The 13,490-nt window shown below is 39.1% G+C and overlaps 1 protein-coding gene across 1 annotated transcript in view; it reads right to left on the reverse strand.

The window, feature by feature from the left end:
* Nucleotides 1–4,568: 4,568 nt before the first annotated feature.
* The window catches only part of WBP4 (WW domain binding protein 4), a 61,514-nt gene continuing 52,592 nt past the window's right edge, over nucleotides 4,569–13,490 (reverse strand). Inside the window, exon 10 of the mRNA XM_028107342.2 lies at nucleotides 4,569–4,927. Within this exon, the coding sequence (XP_027963143.1) occupies nucleotides 4,717–4,927 (211 nt within the window). The 3' untranslated portion in view covers nucleotides 4,569–4,716. The remainder of the gene's footprint in view (nucleotides 4,928–13,490) is intronic.

Consider the following 13,490-nt stretch of genomic DNA (forward strand, 5'->3'; position numbering starts at 1 on the left):
AGGTTTCTCCATCCCCTTACTTTCAATGTACAAGTGAGGTCTAATGTCTCTTGTAGGCAGCATATAGATGGGTCTTATTTTTTTTTCCCATTCTGTCGCCCTATATCTTTTGATTAGACCATTTAGTCCATTTACATTCAAAGTAATTTTGTTACTTATTTTGTGGTTATTTCTGAAGATTTTCTCTGATCCTTTCTTGTTATTCTCTCATATTTTGCTGATTTTCTTTAGTGATATATTTGGATTTCTTTCTCTTTATTCTTGGCATGTTTATTAGTGTTTTTTTGAATTTTTATTTTTTAAATTTTTAAAAAGATTTTATTAATTTGACAGAGGGAGAGAAAGAGAGGGAGAGAGAGAGAGAGTAGCTGAGGGAGAGGGAGAAACTGACTCCTTGCCAAGCAGGAAGCCTGACTTGGGACTCGATCCCAGGGACCTGGGATCATGACCTGAGCCAAAGGCAGATGCCCAACCTACTGAGCCACCCAAGCGCCCTATTAGTGTTTTTTTGTTTTAAGATTTATTTATTGTTAGAGAGAGAGAGAGAGAGAGAGAGAGAGCGTGCGGGGTGGGGGGGCGCATAGGGAGAACAAGAGAGAGAACCACAAGCCGACTCTGCACTGAGTGCGGAGCTCAATGTGGGGCTCAATCTCACAACCCTGAGATCATGTCCTGAGCTGAAATCAAGATTTGGACCCTTAACCAACTGAGCCACCCAGGTGCCCCTGTTATGGTTATCATTAGGTTTGTATGTAAGCTCTTCTTCAATAGCAGTCTATATTAAATTGATGGTCGTTTAAGTTTGAACCCATTCTTTTTTCCTCTCCTCTGTATATCTTAGGTATATATTATTAAATCCTTTTTTTGTGAGTTCCTTGACTAATTTTATACAGAAATATTCATTTTTACTGCTTTTGTTTTCCTACCTTTATACTGTCACTTTTGGTCTCTCCTTTAAAAAAATTTTTTTTTGCATTTAAGTAATCTCTGTATTCAATGTGGGGCTTGAACTCATGACCCCAAGATCAAGAGTCACATGCTGTAATGACTGAGGCAGCCGGGCACCCCTGGTATCTCCTTTCTACTCACAGATTCCTCTTTAATATTTCTTGCAGGGCTGGTTTTGTGGTCACAGACTCCCTTAGTTTTTGTTTGTTCGGGAAAGCCTTAATCTGTCTACTCAGAATGACAGCCTTGCTGGATAAAGTATTCTTGGCTGCAGATTTTTCCCATTCAGCACTTTGAATAGAGCATGCCACTCCCTTCTGGCTTTCAAAGTTCTGTTGAAAAATCTACTAGCCTTATGGGTTTTCCCTTGTAAGATATTCACTTCTTTGGTCTTGCTTTTAAGATTTTTTTTTCTTTAGCACCATACTTTTCCAATGTAATGTCTTGGTGTGGGTCTGCTTTTGCTGATTTTGATGGGAGTTCTCTGTGCCTCCTGCATCTGGGTATCGGTTTACTTCCCCAGATTAGGGAAGTTTTCAGCTATTATTTCTTCAAATAAATTTTTTGCCCCCTTTTCTCTCTTCTTCTGGGACTCCTATAGTGCAAATATTAGTACGTTTGATGGAGTCACTGAATTCCCTGTTCTTGTTTTGTGTAACTTTTTTTTCTCTTTTGTTTAGCTTGATTATGTTCCATTACTCTGTCTTCTGGGTCACTAATTCTGCTTCTTCTATCCCACTATTTATTCCATCAGATGTGTTTCTCATTTTGTTTATTGAGCCCTTTATCTCTGCTACGTTATTCCTTATCTCTGGGTAAATGTCTCACTCATGTCTTCCACTCTTTTCTCAAGTCCACTGAGTATCCTTAGGACCATTGCTTTAAATTCTCTATTAGGCATGTTAATTATATCTGTTTTGCTTAGATCTCTGGCCATGGATTTGTCTTTTTCTTTGATTTGGGATAAATTTCTGTCTCATTTTGTCTGCTTCTCTGTGTCTGTTTCTTCATTTAAGAGAGTCAGCTAGGTCTTCTGCTTTTTTTTTTTTTAAAGTAGGGGCTTGAACTCACAACCCTGAGCTGAGATCAGGAGTCCAACCCTTAACCGACTGAGCCACCCAGGGACCATGGTCTTCTCCTAAAAGTAGTGACTTTATGAAGAGGAGGTCCTGGAGTGCCCTGCAGTGCAGTGTCCTGTTTATCAGAACTTGGCACTTTAGGAGAGTATCCTACACATTTTGCTTATGCCCTCCTGTTGTGTGAGTCACTTTTCCTTTTAGTGCGGGCACCTGCACGGACTCTGCTGTAGGGGGCTGTGCTTGTTCTCCGTGGTGTCTGTGGGACCCAGGCAGGCCAGTTCTGAGGGGCATGCCTGCTGGGGAACTTGGCAGCAGGGCAGTGGTGTCAGCAAAATTTCTGTTGGGGCTCTAGTCCTATGCCTGATCCCCCAAAGCTCTGTGGCAGCTGGGGGCTATTCGCTGGGGCCAAGGGGGGGGTGTGAGGTTGGGCGTGGGGCAGCAGCTGAGCAATGCACGCAGGGGCAGGTGTTTACCAGGTGGCTCAGTAGGGTGTAAGCACAGCTTTAACAAAATTGGCCCTGAGGGGCGCTTGGCTGGCTCAGTCAGGGGAACATGCGACTCTTGGTCTCAGGTTTGGGAGTTTGAGCCCCACACTGTGTGTAGATTACTTAAAAGAACAAACACTTTAAACAAACCAAAACTTGCGCTGAGCCCGGGGACGAGGCTAGCAGGCTTGAAGGCAAGGGCTCTGGGGTAACTGTACGTGTGTTGTTCTGGTAGCATGTTCGGTAGCGGTGTCTGTGCAGCGCCACCTCCCACAGGTGGCTCTGTGTTTATGCTGGGGGGTGTGGGAGGAAAATGCACCTGCCAGCTCCCTCATTGTTGAAGTCCCCTAACATACTCTGTGCTCAGTATGAACAGATCTGTCTCCTGTTCACCCCAGCATTGTGCAAACTGCTGTTTTTATGTTGCCTCTGTAAGCAGGCTGCTCTTTAAGGGTGGAAATGCAGTGATCACTTGCCCAGGGCTGAGTCCGTTGACTTTTAAAGCTCCAGGCTCCAAGTCCCACTGGTTTTACAAACTCACAGAATTCAGTCCGATTTTTCAAGCCAAACCTTATGGGGATTAACCTATCCCATGTGAGCTCCCTGATGCAAGGCCCGTTTCTCTGCCCTCTTGGCATGCCCAGCTCCCTCCCCTCCCGTGGGCAGCCTCCCTCTACCTTTCTGACCTTCCTAATCTTTCAGATGCAGTTCCTTCTCTGTATTTAGTTGTGGAGTCTGTTCTGCCAGTCTTTGGATTGTGCTCCTGTTTACTGACTTATAAACGTGGGATGGGGTGAGCCCACGGGCCTCCTACTCCACCGTCTTCCCAAGCTCCTGATAAGGTGTGTTTCTTTTTGCATATTTTGTATGAACTAAATGGGGGTAAAATAAAGCAGCACTCCATTTATGGTTTTACTACCTTCTCCAATTGAGGACAGTCAAGCACCAAAATACACTGCTTAGGTAGATGACAAATGGGCTGTTGAGAATCTAAAATATTTCTTTATCATAATGCTATATATTCATGAAATATACAAATAAGTAGACTGAACAAATATAAAGACAAATCTCCAAACACTGCTTCACCAATGCTACATTGACGCTGTTGAGTATTAGAAGGAAAAAAACCCCAATATTATTTTTCATAGTTTTTAATAAGCTATCATTTTCTTACATGTACACTAGTAAACTTAAAAAGACAAATATTTACTACCAAACGAATACTGTACAATTTATAAAAAATATAATTTTAAGATTTTGGAGTAATAAAGGGAAGAAACTTACTTCAAATGGATAAAATAAAATTCTACTTTTTAAGAAATTTAACTAGAAAATAAGACATTTCCCATTTGTCTAAGAGAACACTAAAAACTTTATGGAAGCCAGAGACCATACCATTTTTTTCAAGCTTTCATCTACATAGCTTTAAATAAGCCTTAAAAATTATTTTCCAGTACATATAAGGTTGTTAAACAGAGTACATGACTGTGGGAATGACTATGCTAGCATGAGAAGTCATGAAGAACAGAGATACGTCTTATTCATCTTTATATCTTCAGCTCCTAGCATAATGCCTAACTTAAAGTAATAATGTTTAAGCAATGCTTGTTGCTGAACTGGGAAAATACACATATCTACCTTTGGTCCAATTTTCATTCCATATTAAGCAGCTACATTTGAGGTACCTGAGTAGCAGTCCTGTTCTTTGGCCCTTGACCTTAAACTGAGTACGGTAAGCTAACACACATACACTTTCTCCATCAGCCTTCTGACAGGATCCTCAGAACTGAACCATCATGGGCCTGTGAATTTTCTCTTATGTGGTCAGATTCGTATGTCTGTGTTAATATCAGTGTGCAAAAGTAATGCGTTTTCAGTGCAGGATAAGAATGTGCTTTTGAGTAAGAATGGAATAAAGGCCTTGCTTTTCCATGTTTTAAATAACAGATACATAGCATCTTATATTATGTCACAATTAGCAATTTTTAGACACTGAACATAATACACTGTATTACAATGAAATGTGGTAGGCTTCCATTTTAGGAGCAAAAATAAGTTTCACATAAAAAAAGATTTATTTTAGATTCACATAAAATACATTTAGAATAAATCTAAATTTTTAGCATTTAAACAAACACAGAAGAACTTCAAGATGTACAGTCTCCATGCTGTCCAAAAAGCAAGTACAAAAAGCTCTTTTATAATTATTGATCGTCACCTCGTTGCCTCAAATTTCTAGATTTTCCATTTTCAATTCTTCTCTTTTTAAAGACTGGGGCCACTCCATCTGCCATGACTCCAAGAGAAGTGACTGTTTTTTCTTTAAATATCACTTTGGGTTGCCCACCAATATCAGGTTCTGAAGTTGATAGATATTCATTTTCAGTGCTTGGAAGTTCCAAATCTACCTCCTCACTGAAACAGAAAGTAAAAATATAACCATTATTTGACAGACTAAGACAAACTTTTACATAACCTCTGAGTCCAACAAAGGCCCAAGATCATCTTTCTAATGATAGTGAGAAGTTAAAAGTCATTTCAAACTAGGAAATTACTTAAAGATAATCATTTTATAATATTATTTAAGATACAGAATACTTATTTAGGTGGATACATGTCCAGAAAAGTATCATCTATTCTTTTATTCCTTCTGCACAGTACGTATCATCTAAGGCAATATTTGTGCTTATACATGACTAGCAGTACAAGTTAAGGTGGATAAGTTATTTATGGAAACTGATCTTGCCATGAACTGTGACAAGGACTCTGGGGGCTTACACAGCACATGATGAAAACCATGGGATCCCACTGTCCTATGGTAGGAGACTCTACATGGCCTTTTGTCTAGTACTCTTTTTAACAACTAGTCCTTCAAACACCCACATGGTTAGTAAACATAATCAGCTAATCTAGAGATTGGTACCTTATTAACATGAACCTATCATAGTACCCCACCCTCTACACAGCCAACTGGTCCCTAAGAGAGCAACTAAGTCATGCCACATCTATCAGTTCTACCCATGAGCTTTTTGACATGGCCAAGAAAAGATCATTATGTTTAATTCTGTAGTGGCTAAGAGTGTAAAATCTGTGGGGAACTACATCTCCTATGTAAAGGAATTCTGCAATGACTGAGAATACAGCTGGCTTACAGAGAAAAGTAGCAAAGGGGGGAAGCAGACAGATAATCCTGCCAATGTTTCATTGCTCCAGTAACTCCTGAGACTCAGCCGAATTTCTGCCCTTCCCACAGCTTGGTAGGTAGAACCTTCCTGAGAACTTCTGAATTAATAACCTCTTTTTTATTTAAGGTGACTTAAGTTTCTATCACTTGAAACCAAAAGATTACCTAGTCAGTATTTATTGTAGACTGACCATATACACATGGGTTTATTTCTGGGTTCTCTACTCTATTCCATTGATCTATATGTCTATTTTTGTGCCAGTACCATACTGTTTTGATTACTACAGCTTTGTAGTAGGTCTTGAAATCTGGGGTTGTACTATCTCCGGGTTTGTTCTTCTTCTTCAAGACTGCTTTGGCTACTCAGTTCCATACAAATTTTAGTATTATCTGTTCGAGTTCTGTGTAAAATGCTGTTGTTATTTTGATAGGGATTACACTGTATCTGTAGTAGGTTGCTTTGGGTAGTATGGACATTTTAACAATATTATTTCTCCTAATCCATGAGCATGGACTATCTTTCCATTTGTTTGTGTTGGCTAGGACTTAACACTCAAATGCCTATTTGGTTCAATTATCTTTTTTTTTAAATGTTTTTTTTTATTTTTATTTATTCATGAGAGTCAGAGAGAGAAGCAGAGGGAGAAGCAGGCTCACCACAGAGCAGGGAGCCCGATGCGGGACTCGATCCCAGGACCCCGGGATCATGACCTGAGCCGAAGGCAGACGCTTAACCATCTGAGCCACCCAGGCGCCCTTGGTTCAATTATCTTAAAAGCACATGATAACAAATTTGCTTCCCTCTCAGAAAGACTACATAGAAAGATCTACAGCAATAGTACTGCAAGATCTTTTTATGTCCCATCCTACATATACATGAATAAAAACAGGTTTAAAAAAGTAGGTTTATAGACATAGTAATTAAAGACAGAATTTTTTTAAAAAAGTTGACCAACTGGTGGCTCAGTTGGTTAAGTGTCTGCCTTCAGCTCAGGTCATGATCCCAGAGTCCCTGGATCGAGCCCTGCGTCAGGCTCCCTGCTCAGCGGGGAGTCTGCTTCTCCCTCTGCCCCTCACCCTGCTCGTGCTCTCTCTCTCTCAAATAAATAAAACCTTAAGTAAAAAGTTATCTCTAAACCTAATGTGGGGATTGAACTCACAATCCCAAGATCAAGAGTCACACGCCTTACCAACTGGGCCAGCCAGGCATGCTCCTTTTTAAATGCAAAAATAGTTTGGAAATTTGCTAGGACTGCAAACAAAACAAAACAAAAACAGAGAATGTAAGTACAAAAATAACATTTCAAACTAGTAATGGGCAGTTCAAAACTAAAACAAAACTTCTGCATAATAAAACACTTGAGGAAGAACCTATCTTAGTAGATAATAATTCGATAAAAATTTCCTCAAAATCTGATGAGGGGATGCAGGAAATAGGGATTCTTACTGGAATAGGTCTTAAATCTGATTTGTTTTGAAAACATATGCCTCCCAAAATTTTTATTTACTGTATTAAAACTGTTTGCTTTTCCTACTTCCCTATTTTCTCTTAGACTGCTAACAATGGTGCTTTTCCTAAGAAGGCTAGTAGCCCCTGCAGTTGATGGGAGTATTAATTCTTGGCTTTTTATTATTTTATTACAGGAGAGGAAACAGGTTTAAAGATGTTAAATAACTTGGTCAATCAAACTTATGGAAGTGGTGGAGCTTGGATTAAAATCCAGGTCTGTCTGACCTAAAATTTATATTCTTTCCCCTAGACCACTCTGCTTCCAAGTGAAAGTAAGAAATTTTACTAACCAAGGAGAGAAACATTTGAGGAATGAAGAGTAGTAGGGTTGGTCACTGGAAAAATGAATCTATAGTCAAGAAATTTGATGTGAGATTCATGTATTTCACTTGAATCTTGGTACGTTATACTGTATTTTGATAGAGTGATCAAGCTGTAGTATTGCTTTTTTTTAAAAAATTTTATTTATTTATTTGACAGAGAACACAAGCAGGGGGAGTGGCAAGCAGAGGCAGAGGGAGAAGCAGGCTCCCTGCGGAGCAGGGAGCCCATGTGGAGCTCATCCCAGGACCCTGGGATCATGACCTGAGCCAAAGGCAGACGCTTAACCAACTGAGCCACCCAGGTGCCCCTGTAGTATTGCTTAAGTGGGATTATAGGAAAGATAAAAAAAAGTTTGTATTCAAAAGAAAAGGCAAGAGCTTGCAAGTAAACATCTTACAGAGAAATGTCTTTTCAAATAACTTTGGGACAGTTACAAAAAATAATTACACAAGTACTTCCACAAAACCATAATCATTTCCAAATTCAAATGCAAGAACTGTAAAGGTTATAGTATCTGAACACAATGTAATAAAGGTAGAACAAACATTTCCCCCCCATGTAGATTTAAAAATGTGAAAAATAAAAGGAAACCTTTTAGAATGGAGTCAGAAGGCCGGCAGGGCAAGCTCTTACACCCTATCACTCCTCAATTCCAGACCCAAGAGGAAGAGAGGGACCTTGCACATGGATACTACTTTGCTATCCCAGCAGGAGGAGGCTTTCCTCCTCCCACAGTAACAATCCAGTCAATGAGAGACAGTCACATCTCAGCCAATGAAAAGCCACTATACTTACAGTTCCCAGTTTAATCCAATGGACTTTTTTGTTCATAAAAGTTTTCCCAATATCCCACTTTCCTCTATAAAAGGGCATTCTTCTCCTTCCTTCTGTGGACTTGCCAATGGTTTTGTCCTATCTTATTTGTCCTAGACTGCAATTCTCTGCAATTTATTCCTGAATAAATCCATTTTTTGCTGATAAAATAATGGACAGTTTTATTTTTAAGGTTAACACTACTTGGTGATCAGAAATGGGATCCAGTGATGACCCTCAGCAACTGTGAGGCTGGTGAGCAAAGAGATGATGTACTTACAGAGCCAAGTGGATTTGCTGGGATTTGAAGGTAAGTTTTTCCCTGGATTTTGAGTACCATGCTTTGTGTTCAAGCTCCCCAGGCTTCATTTGGGATCTGTTTTAAGGCCTTGGGTTTTTCTTGTTTGTTTTTAAATCTCTTGAGGTTACCTATTTGGCATTCGGTCTTTTTTTTTTTTTTTTTTTTTTTTAAAGATTTTATTTATTTCTTTGACAGAGAGAGACACAGCGAGAGAGGGAACACAAGCAGGGGGAATGGGAGAGGGAGGAGCAGGCCTCCCGCCGAGCAGGGAGCCCGATGCGGGGCTCGATCCCAGGACCCCAGGATCATGACCTGAGCCGAGGGCAGACGCTTAACGACTGAGCCACCCAGGCACTCCAGGTCTGACTCCTTTTAGGACTTGGACTGTTCCTGATAAAATTGTACTGGTCTTTGGCCCAACTCCTGTCCGAACCCAGACTCTGCCTACTGAAACTGTTGTAACCTTCAGTCTGACTCCTTTTTGGAAACAGACTGTTCCTGTTGAAATTGTGCTGTTTAGAAATTTTTTTCTGCTCTAGGGAAAAGTCTCTAAGAAATGGGAGCCCAGTCATCAAAATGCCTGAAGGTGCCCCCCCGCCCCCGCCATTTCCTCTCCACCTTTCTGGGATTCTGGCTTGTTTTATGTTTAAAATCTATGGTCCCTATGCATCCACATTTATAACTAAAATGGATCAACTTAGCCAAAAGTAATTCTGAACTTCAATGGCATTATGGGGAACTTTGAAATTCCCAAACTCGTTTTACTCAAATTTAAATTAGAAGGCTATGAGCAGGGGTGCCTGGGTGGCTCAGTCATTAAGCATCTGCTTCGGCTCAGGTCATGGTCCCGGGGTCCTGGGATCAAGCCCCACATCGGGTTTCCTGCTCGGCAGGAAGCCTGCTTCTCCCTCTCCCACTCCCCCTGCTTGTGTTCCCTCTCTCGCTGTGTCTCTGTCAAAAAATGAATAAAATCTTAAAAAAAAAAAAAAAAGGCTATGACTGGTAGAAAAACAAAGCACAAACAATGGACTAGGATGCCTATTTTTTATTAGAAAAAAAATTTTTTTAAAGATTTTATTTGACAGAGAGAGATACAGCAAGAGAGAGAACACAAGCAGGAGGAGTGGGAGAGGGAGAAGCAGGCTTCCCGCGGAGCAGGGAGCCTGATGTGGGCTCGATCCCAGGACCCCGGGATCATGACATGAGCCGAAGGCAGATGCTTAACGACTGAGCCACCCAGGTGCCCAACAAAATTTTTAATTTTAATTCCAATATAGTTAACATATAGAGTTATATTAGTTTCAGGTGCACAATATAGTGATTCAACAGTTCTATACATGACACAGTGCTCATCATGACAAGTGTGCTCTTAGTCCGCTTTACCTATTTCACACATTCCTTTTTCCCCATCTCCCTTCTGGTAACCATTAGTTTGCTCTCTATAGTTCAGAGTCTGTTTTTTTGGTTTGTCTCTTTTGTTCCTTGTTTTATTTCTTAAATTCCACACGAGTGAAATCATATGGTATGTGTCCCTTCTCTTATTTCACTTAGCATTAAACCCTGTAGATACACCCACACTGCTGTAAATAGCAAGATTTCATTTTTCATGGCTCATATTCCATTGTATGTATATACAACCTTTATCCATTCATCTCTTGATGGGACACTTGGGACTGCTTCCATGGTTTGGCTATTATAAATAATGCTGCAATAAACACAGGGGTGCATGTATCTTTTTGAACTAGTGTTTTTATATTTTTTGGTATATATCCAGTAGTGGAATCAGTGGATCATATGGTAGTTCTATTTTAAATTTTTTGATGAACCTCCATACTGTATTCCATAGTGGCTGAACCAGTGTGCATTCCCACCAACAGCACAAGGGGGGGGTCCTTTTTCTCCACATCCTCACCAACACTCGCTGTTTGTGTTTTAGTTTTTAGCCATTCTGACAGGTGTGAGATACCTCATTGTGGGTTTTGATTTGCAATTCCCTGATGGTCAGTGATGCTGAGCATCTTTTCATATGTCTGTCTGTTGGCCATCTGTACGTCTTCTTTGGAGAAATGTCTGTTCATTATGTCTTCTGTCCATTTTATAACTGGAATATTTGTGTTGAGTTGTATAAGTCCTTTGTATATTTGGATACTAACCCTTCATCAAATGTGTCAGTTGCAAATACCATCTCCCATTCAGTATACTTTTAATTTTCTTGGTTGTTTCCTTTGCTGTGCAGAAACTTTTTATTTTGGTGTAGTTCCAATAGTTTATTTTTTATTTTGTTTCATTTGCCTCAGGAGACAGTACTAGATATTACTAGATAAAGATATTACTAGAGCGGATGTCAGGGAAATTACTGCTTGTGCTCTCTTCAAGGATTTTTATGGTTTCAGGTTTCACATTTAGGTCTTTAATTTTGAATTTAATTTTTGTGTATGGTATAAAAAAGCAGTCCAGTATCATTCTTTTATATGTAGCTGTCCAGTTTTCCCAACACCATTTGGTGAAGAGACTTTTCCATTGCACCTTTTTGCCTCCTTTCTTGAAGATTAATTAACCACATAATCATTGATTTAGTTCTGGGTTCTTTTCTGTTCTATTATGTGCGTGTCTATATTTGTGCCAGTACCATGCTGTTTTGATTATTTCAGCTTTGCAGTACATCTTGAGAACTGTGGTTGTGATACCTCTAGTTCTGTTCTTTTTCAACACTGCTTTGGCTATTTGAGGACTTTAGTGGTTCCATACATATTTCAGTATTCTAGTTTTGTGAAAAATGGTGTTGGTATTTTGATAGGGATTATATCGTACCTGTAGATTTCTTTCATTGTATGGACTTTTTAACAGTATTTGTTCTTCAAATCCATGAGAATGGAATATCTTTCCATTTGCGCCATCTTCAGTTTCTTTCATCAGTGTTTCACAGTTTTCAGAATTTATGTCTTTCACCTCCTTGGTTAAGTTTATTGCTAGGTTTTTACTATTTCTGATGCAACTGTTTCTCCCCCTTAATTTCTCTTTCTGCTACTTCACTATTAGGGTATAGAAATGCAATGGACTTCTGGAAAAAAGTATTTTTTTTAAAGTAGGCTCCACACCTAACACGGAGCTTGAATTCATGAACCTGAGATCAAGAGTCACACGCTCCACCAACTGAGCCAGTCAAGGGCCCTGGATTTCTGTATACTGATTTTGTATCCTGTGACCTTACTGAATCCATTGATCAGTTCTAGTACTTTTTTGGTGGCATCTTTAGGGTTTTCTATATATAGTATCAAGCCATCTGTAAATAATGAATGTTTTACTTCTTCCTTACCAATTTGGATCTTTTTGTTTTTTTGTCTGATTGCTGTGGCTAGGACTTCCAATACTATGTTGATTAAAAGTGGACAACCTTGTTATGTTCCTGATCTTAGAGGAAAAAGCTCAGTTTTTCACCTTAAGTACAATGTTTGCTGTGTGAGTTTTTCATATATGGCCTTTATCATGTTGAAGTATGTTTCCTCTAAACCTATTTTGTTGAGGGTTTTTATCATGAATGAATGTTGTACTCTGTCAAATGCTTTTCTTACATCTATTGAAATGATCAGATGTTTTTCATCCTTTCCCTTGTTGATGTGATGTGCCATGTTGACTGATTTGGGAATACTGAACCACCCTTGTATCCCTGCAATAAATCCCACTTGACTGTGAATGATTTTTTTTAATGTATTGCTGGATTCAGTTTGCTAATATTTTGTTGAGGATTTTTGCATTTATGTTCATCAGAGATATTGGCCTGTAGTTCTTTTTTTCTGTAGTGTCTTTTATCTGGTTTTGGAATCAGGGAAATCCTGGCCTCATAGAATGAATATAGAACTTTTCCTTCATCTTCTGATTTTTTTGTGTAGTTTAAGAATAGGTATTAATTCTTTTTTTTTTTTTAAGATTTATTTGACAGAGAGAGAGAGAGAGAGGAAGCAGCAGATCCCTGCTGAGCAGGGAGCCTGATGCAGGACTCAATCCCAGGACCCTGAGATCATGACCGGAGCTGAAGGCGGATGCTTAAAGACTGAGACACCCAGGCACCCTAGGTATTAATTCTTAAAATATTTGATAGAATTCACCTGTGAAGCCATCTGGTCCTGGACTTTTGTTTGTGGGGAGTATTTTGATTATTGATTCAATTTCATTCCTTGTAATTGGTCTGTTCAAAATTTTCTATTTCTTCCTGATAGTTTTGGGAGGTTAAATGTTTCTAGAAATGTGTGTGTTTCTTTTAGGATGTCCAATTTGGGGCATATAATTTTTCATAATATTCTAATACTTTATATTTCTGTGGTGTCGGTTATTTCTCCTCTTTGTTGATTTTGAGTCCTTTTTTTTTTTTTGACAAGTCCGGGTCAGCTTTTATTAATTCTGTTATCTTTTCAAAGAACTAGCTCTGGGTGTCATTAGTCTGCTCTACTCTATTTTTAGTTACTATTTCATTTATTTCTGCTCTGATACTTATAATTTCTTCCTTCATCTTGTTTGGGTTTTGTTTGTTCTTCTTTTTCTAGCTCCTTTAAGTATAAGGTTAGGTTGTTTTGAGATTTTTCTTGCTTCTTAAGGTAGCAAATAAACTTCCCTCTTAGAACAGCTTTTGTGGCATCTCAAAGATTTCAGACTAAAATCTGATTTCACTTATTTCCTAAGTTTTTATGTCCTCTTTGATTTCTTGGTTGACCCATTGTTTAGTAGCATGTTATTTAGCCTCCATGTATGTCCTCTTTGCAGATTTTTTATATTTTAAAAAATTTTAAAAAGATTTTATTTGAGACAGAGAGAGAGAATGTGCACGGGCGGGGGAGAAGGACAAGGAGGG

Source organism: Eumetopias jubatus, unplaced genomic scaffold (genome assembly GCF_037043125.1).
Source record: "Eumetopias jubatus isolate StellerSeaLion01/CBP00866 unplaced genomic scaffold, mEumJub1_p1.0 scaffold_3, whole genome shotgun sequence".
Classification (NCBI taxonomy): domain Eukaryota; kingdom Metazoa; phylum Chordata; class Mammalia; order Carnivora; family Otariidae; genus Eumetopias; species Eumetopias jubatus.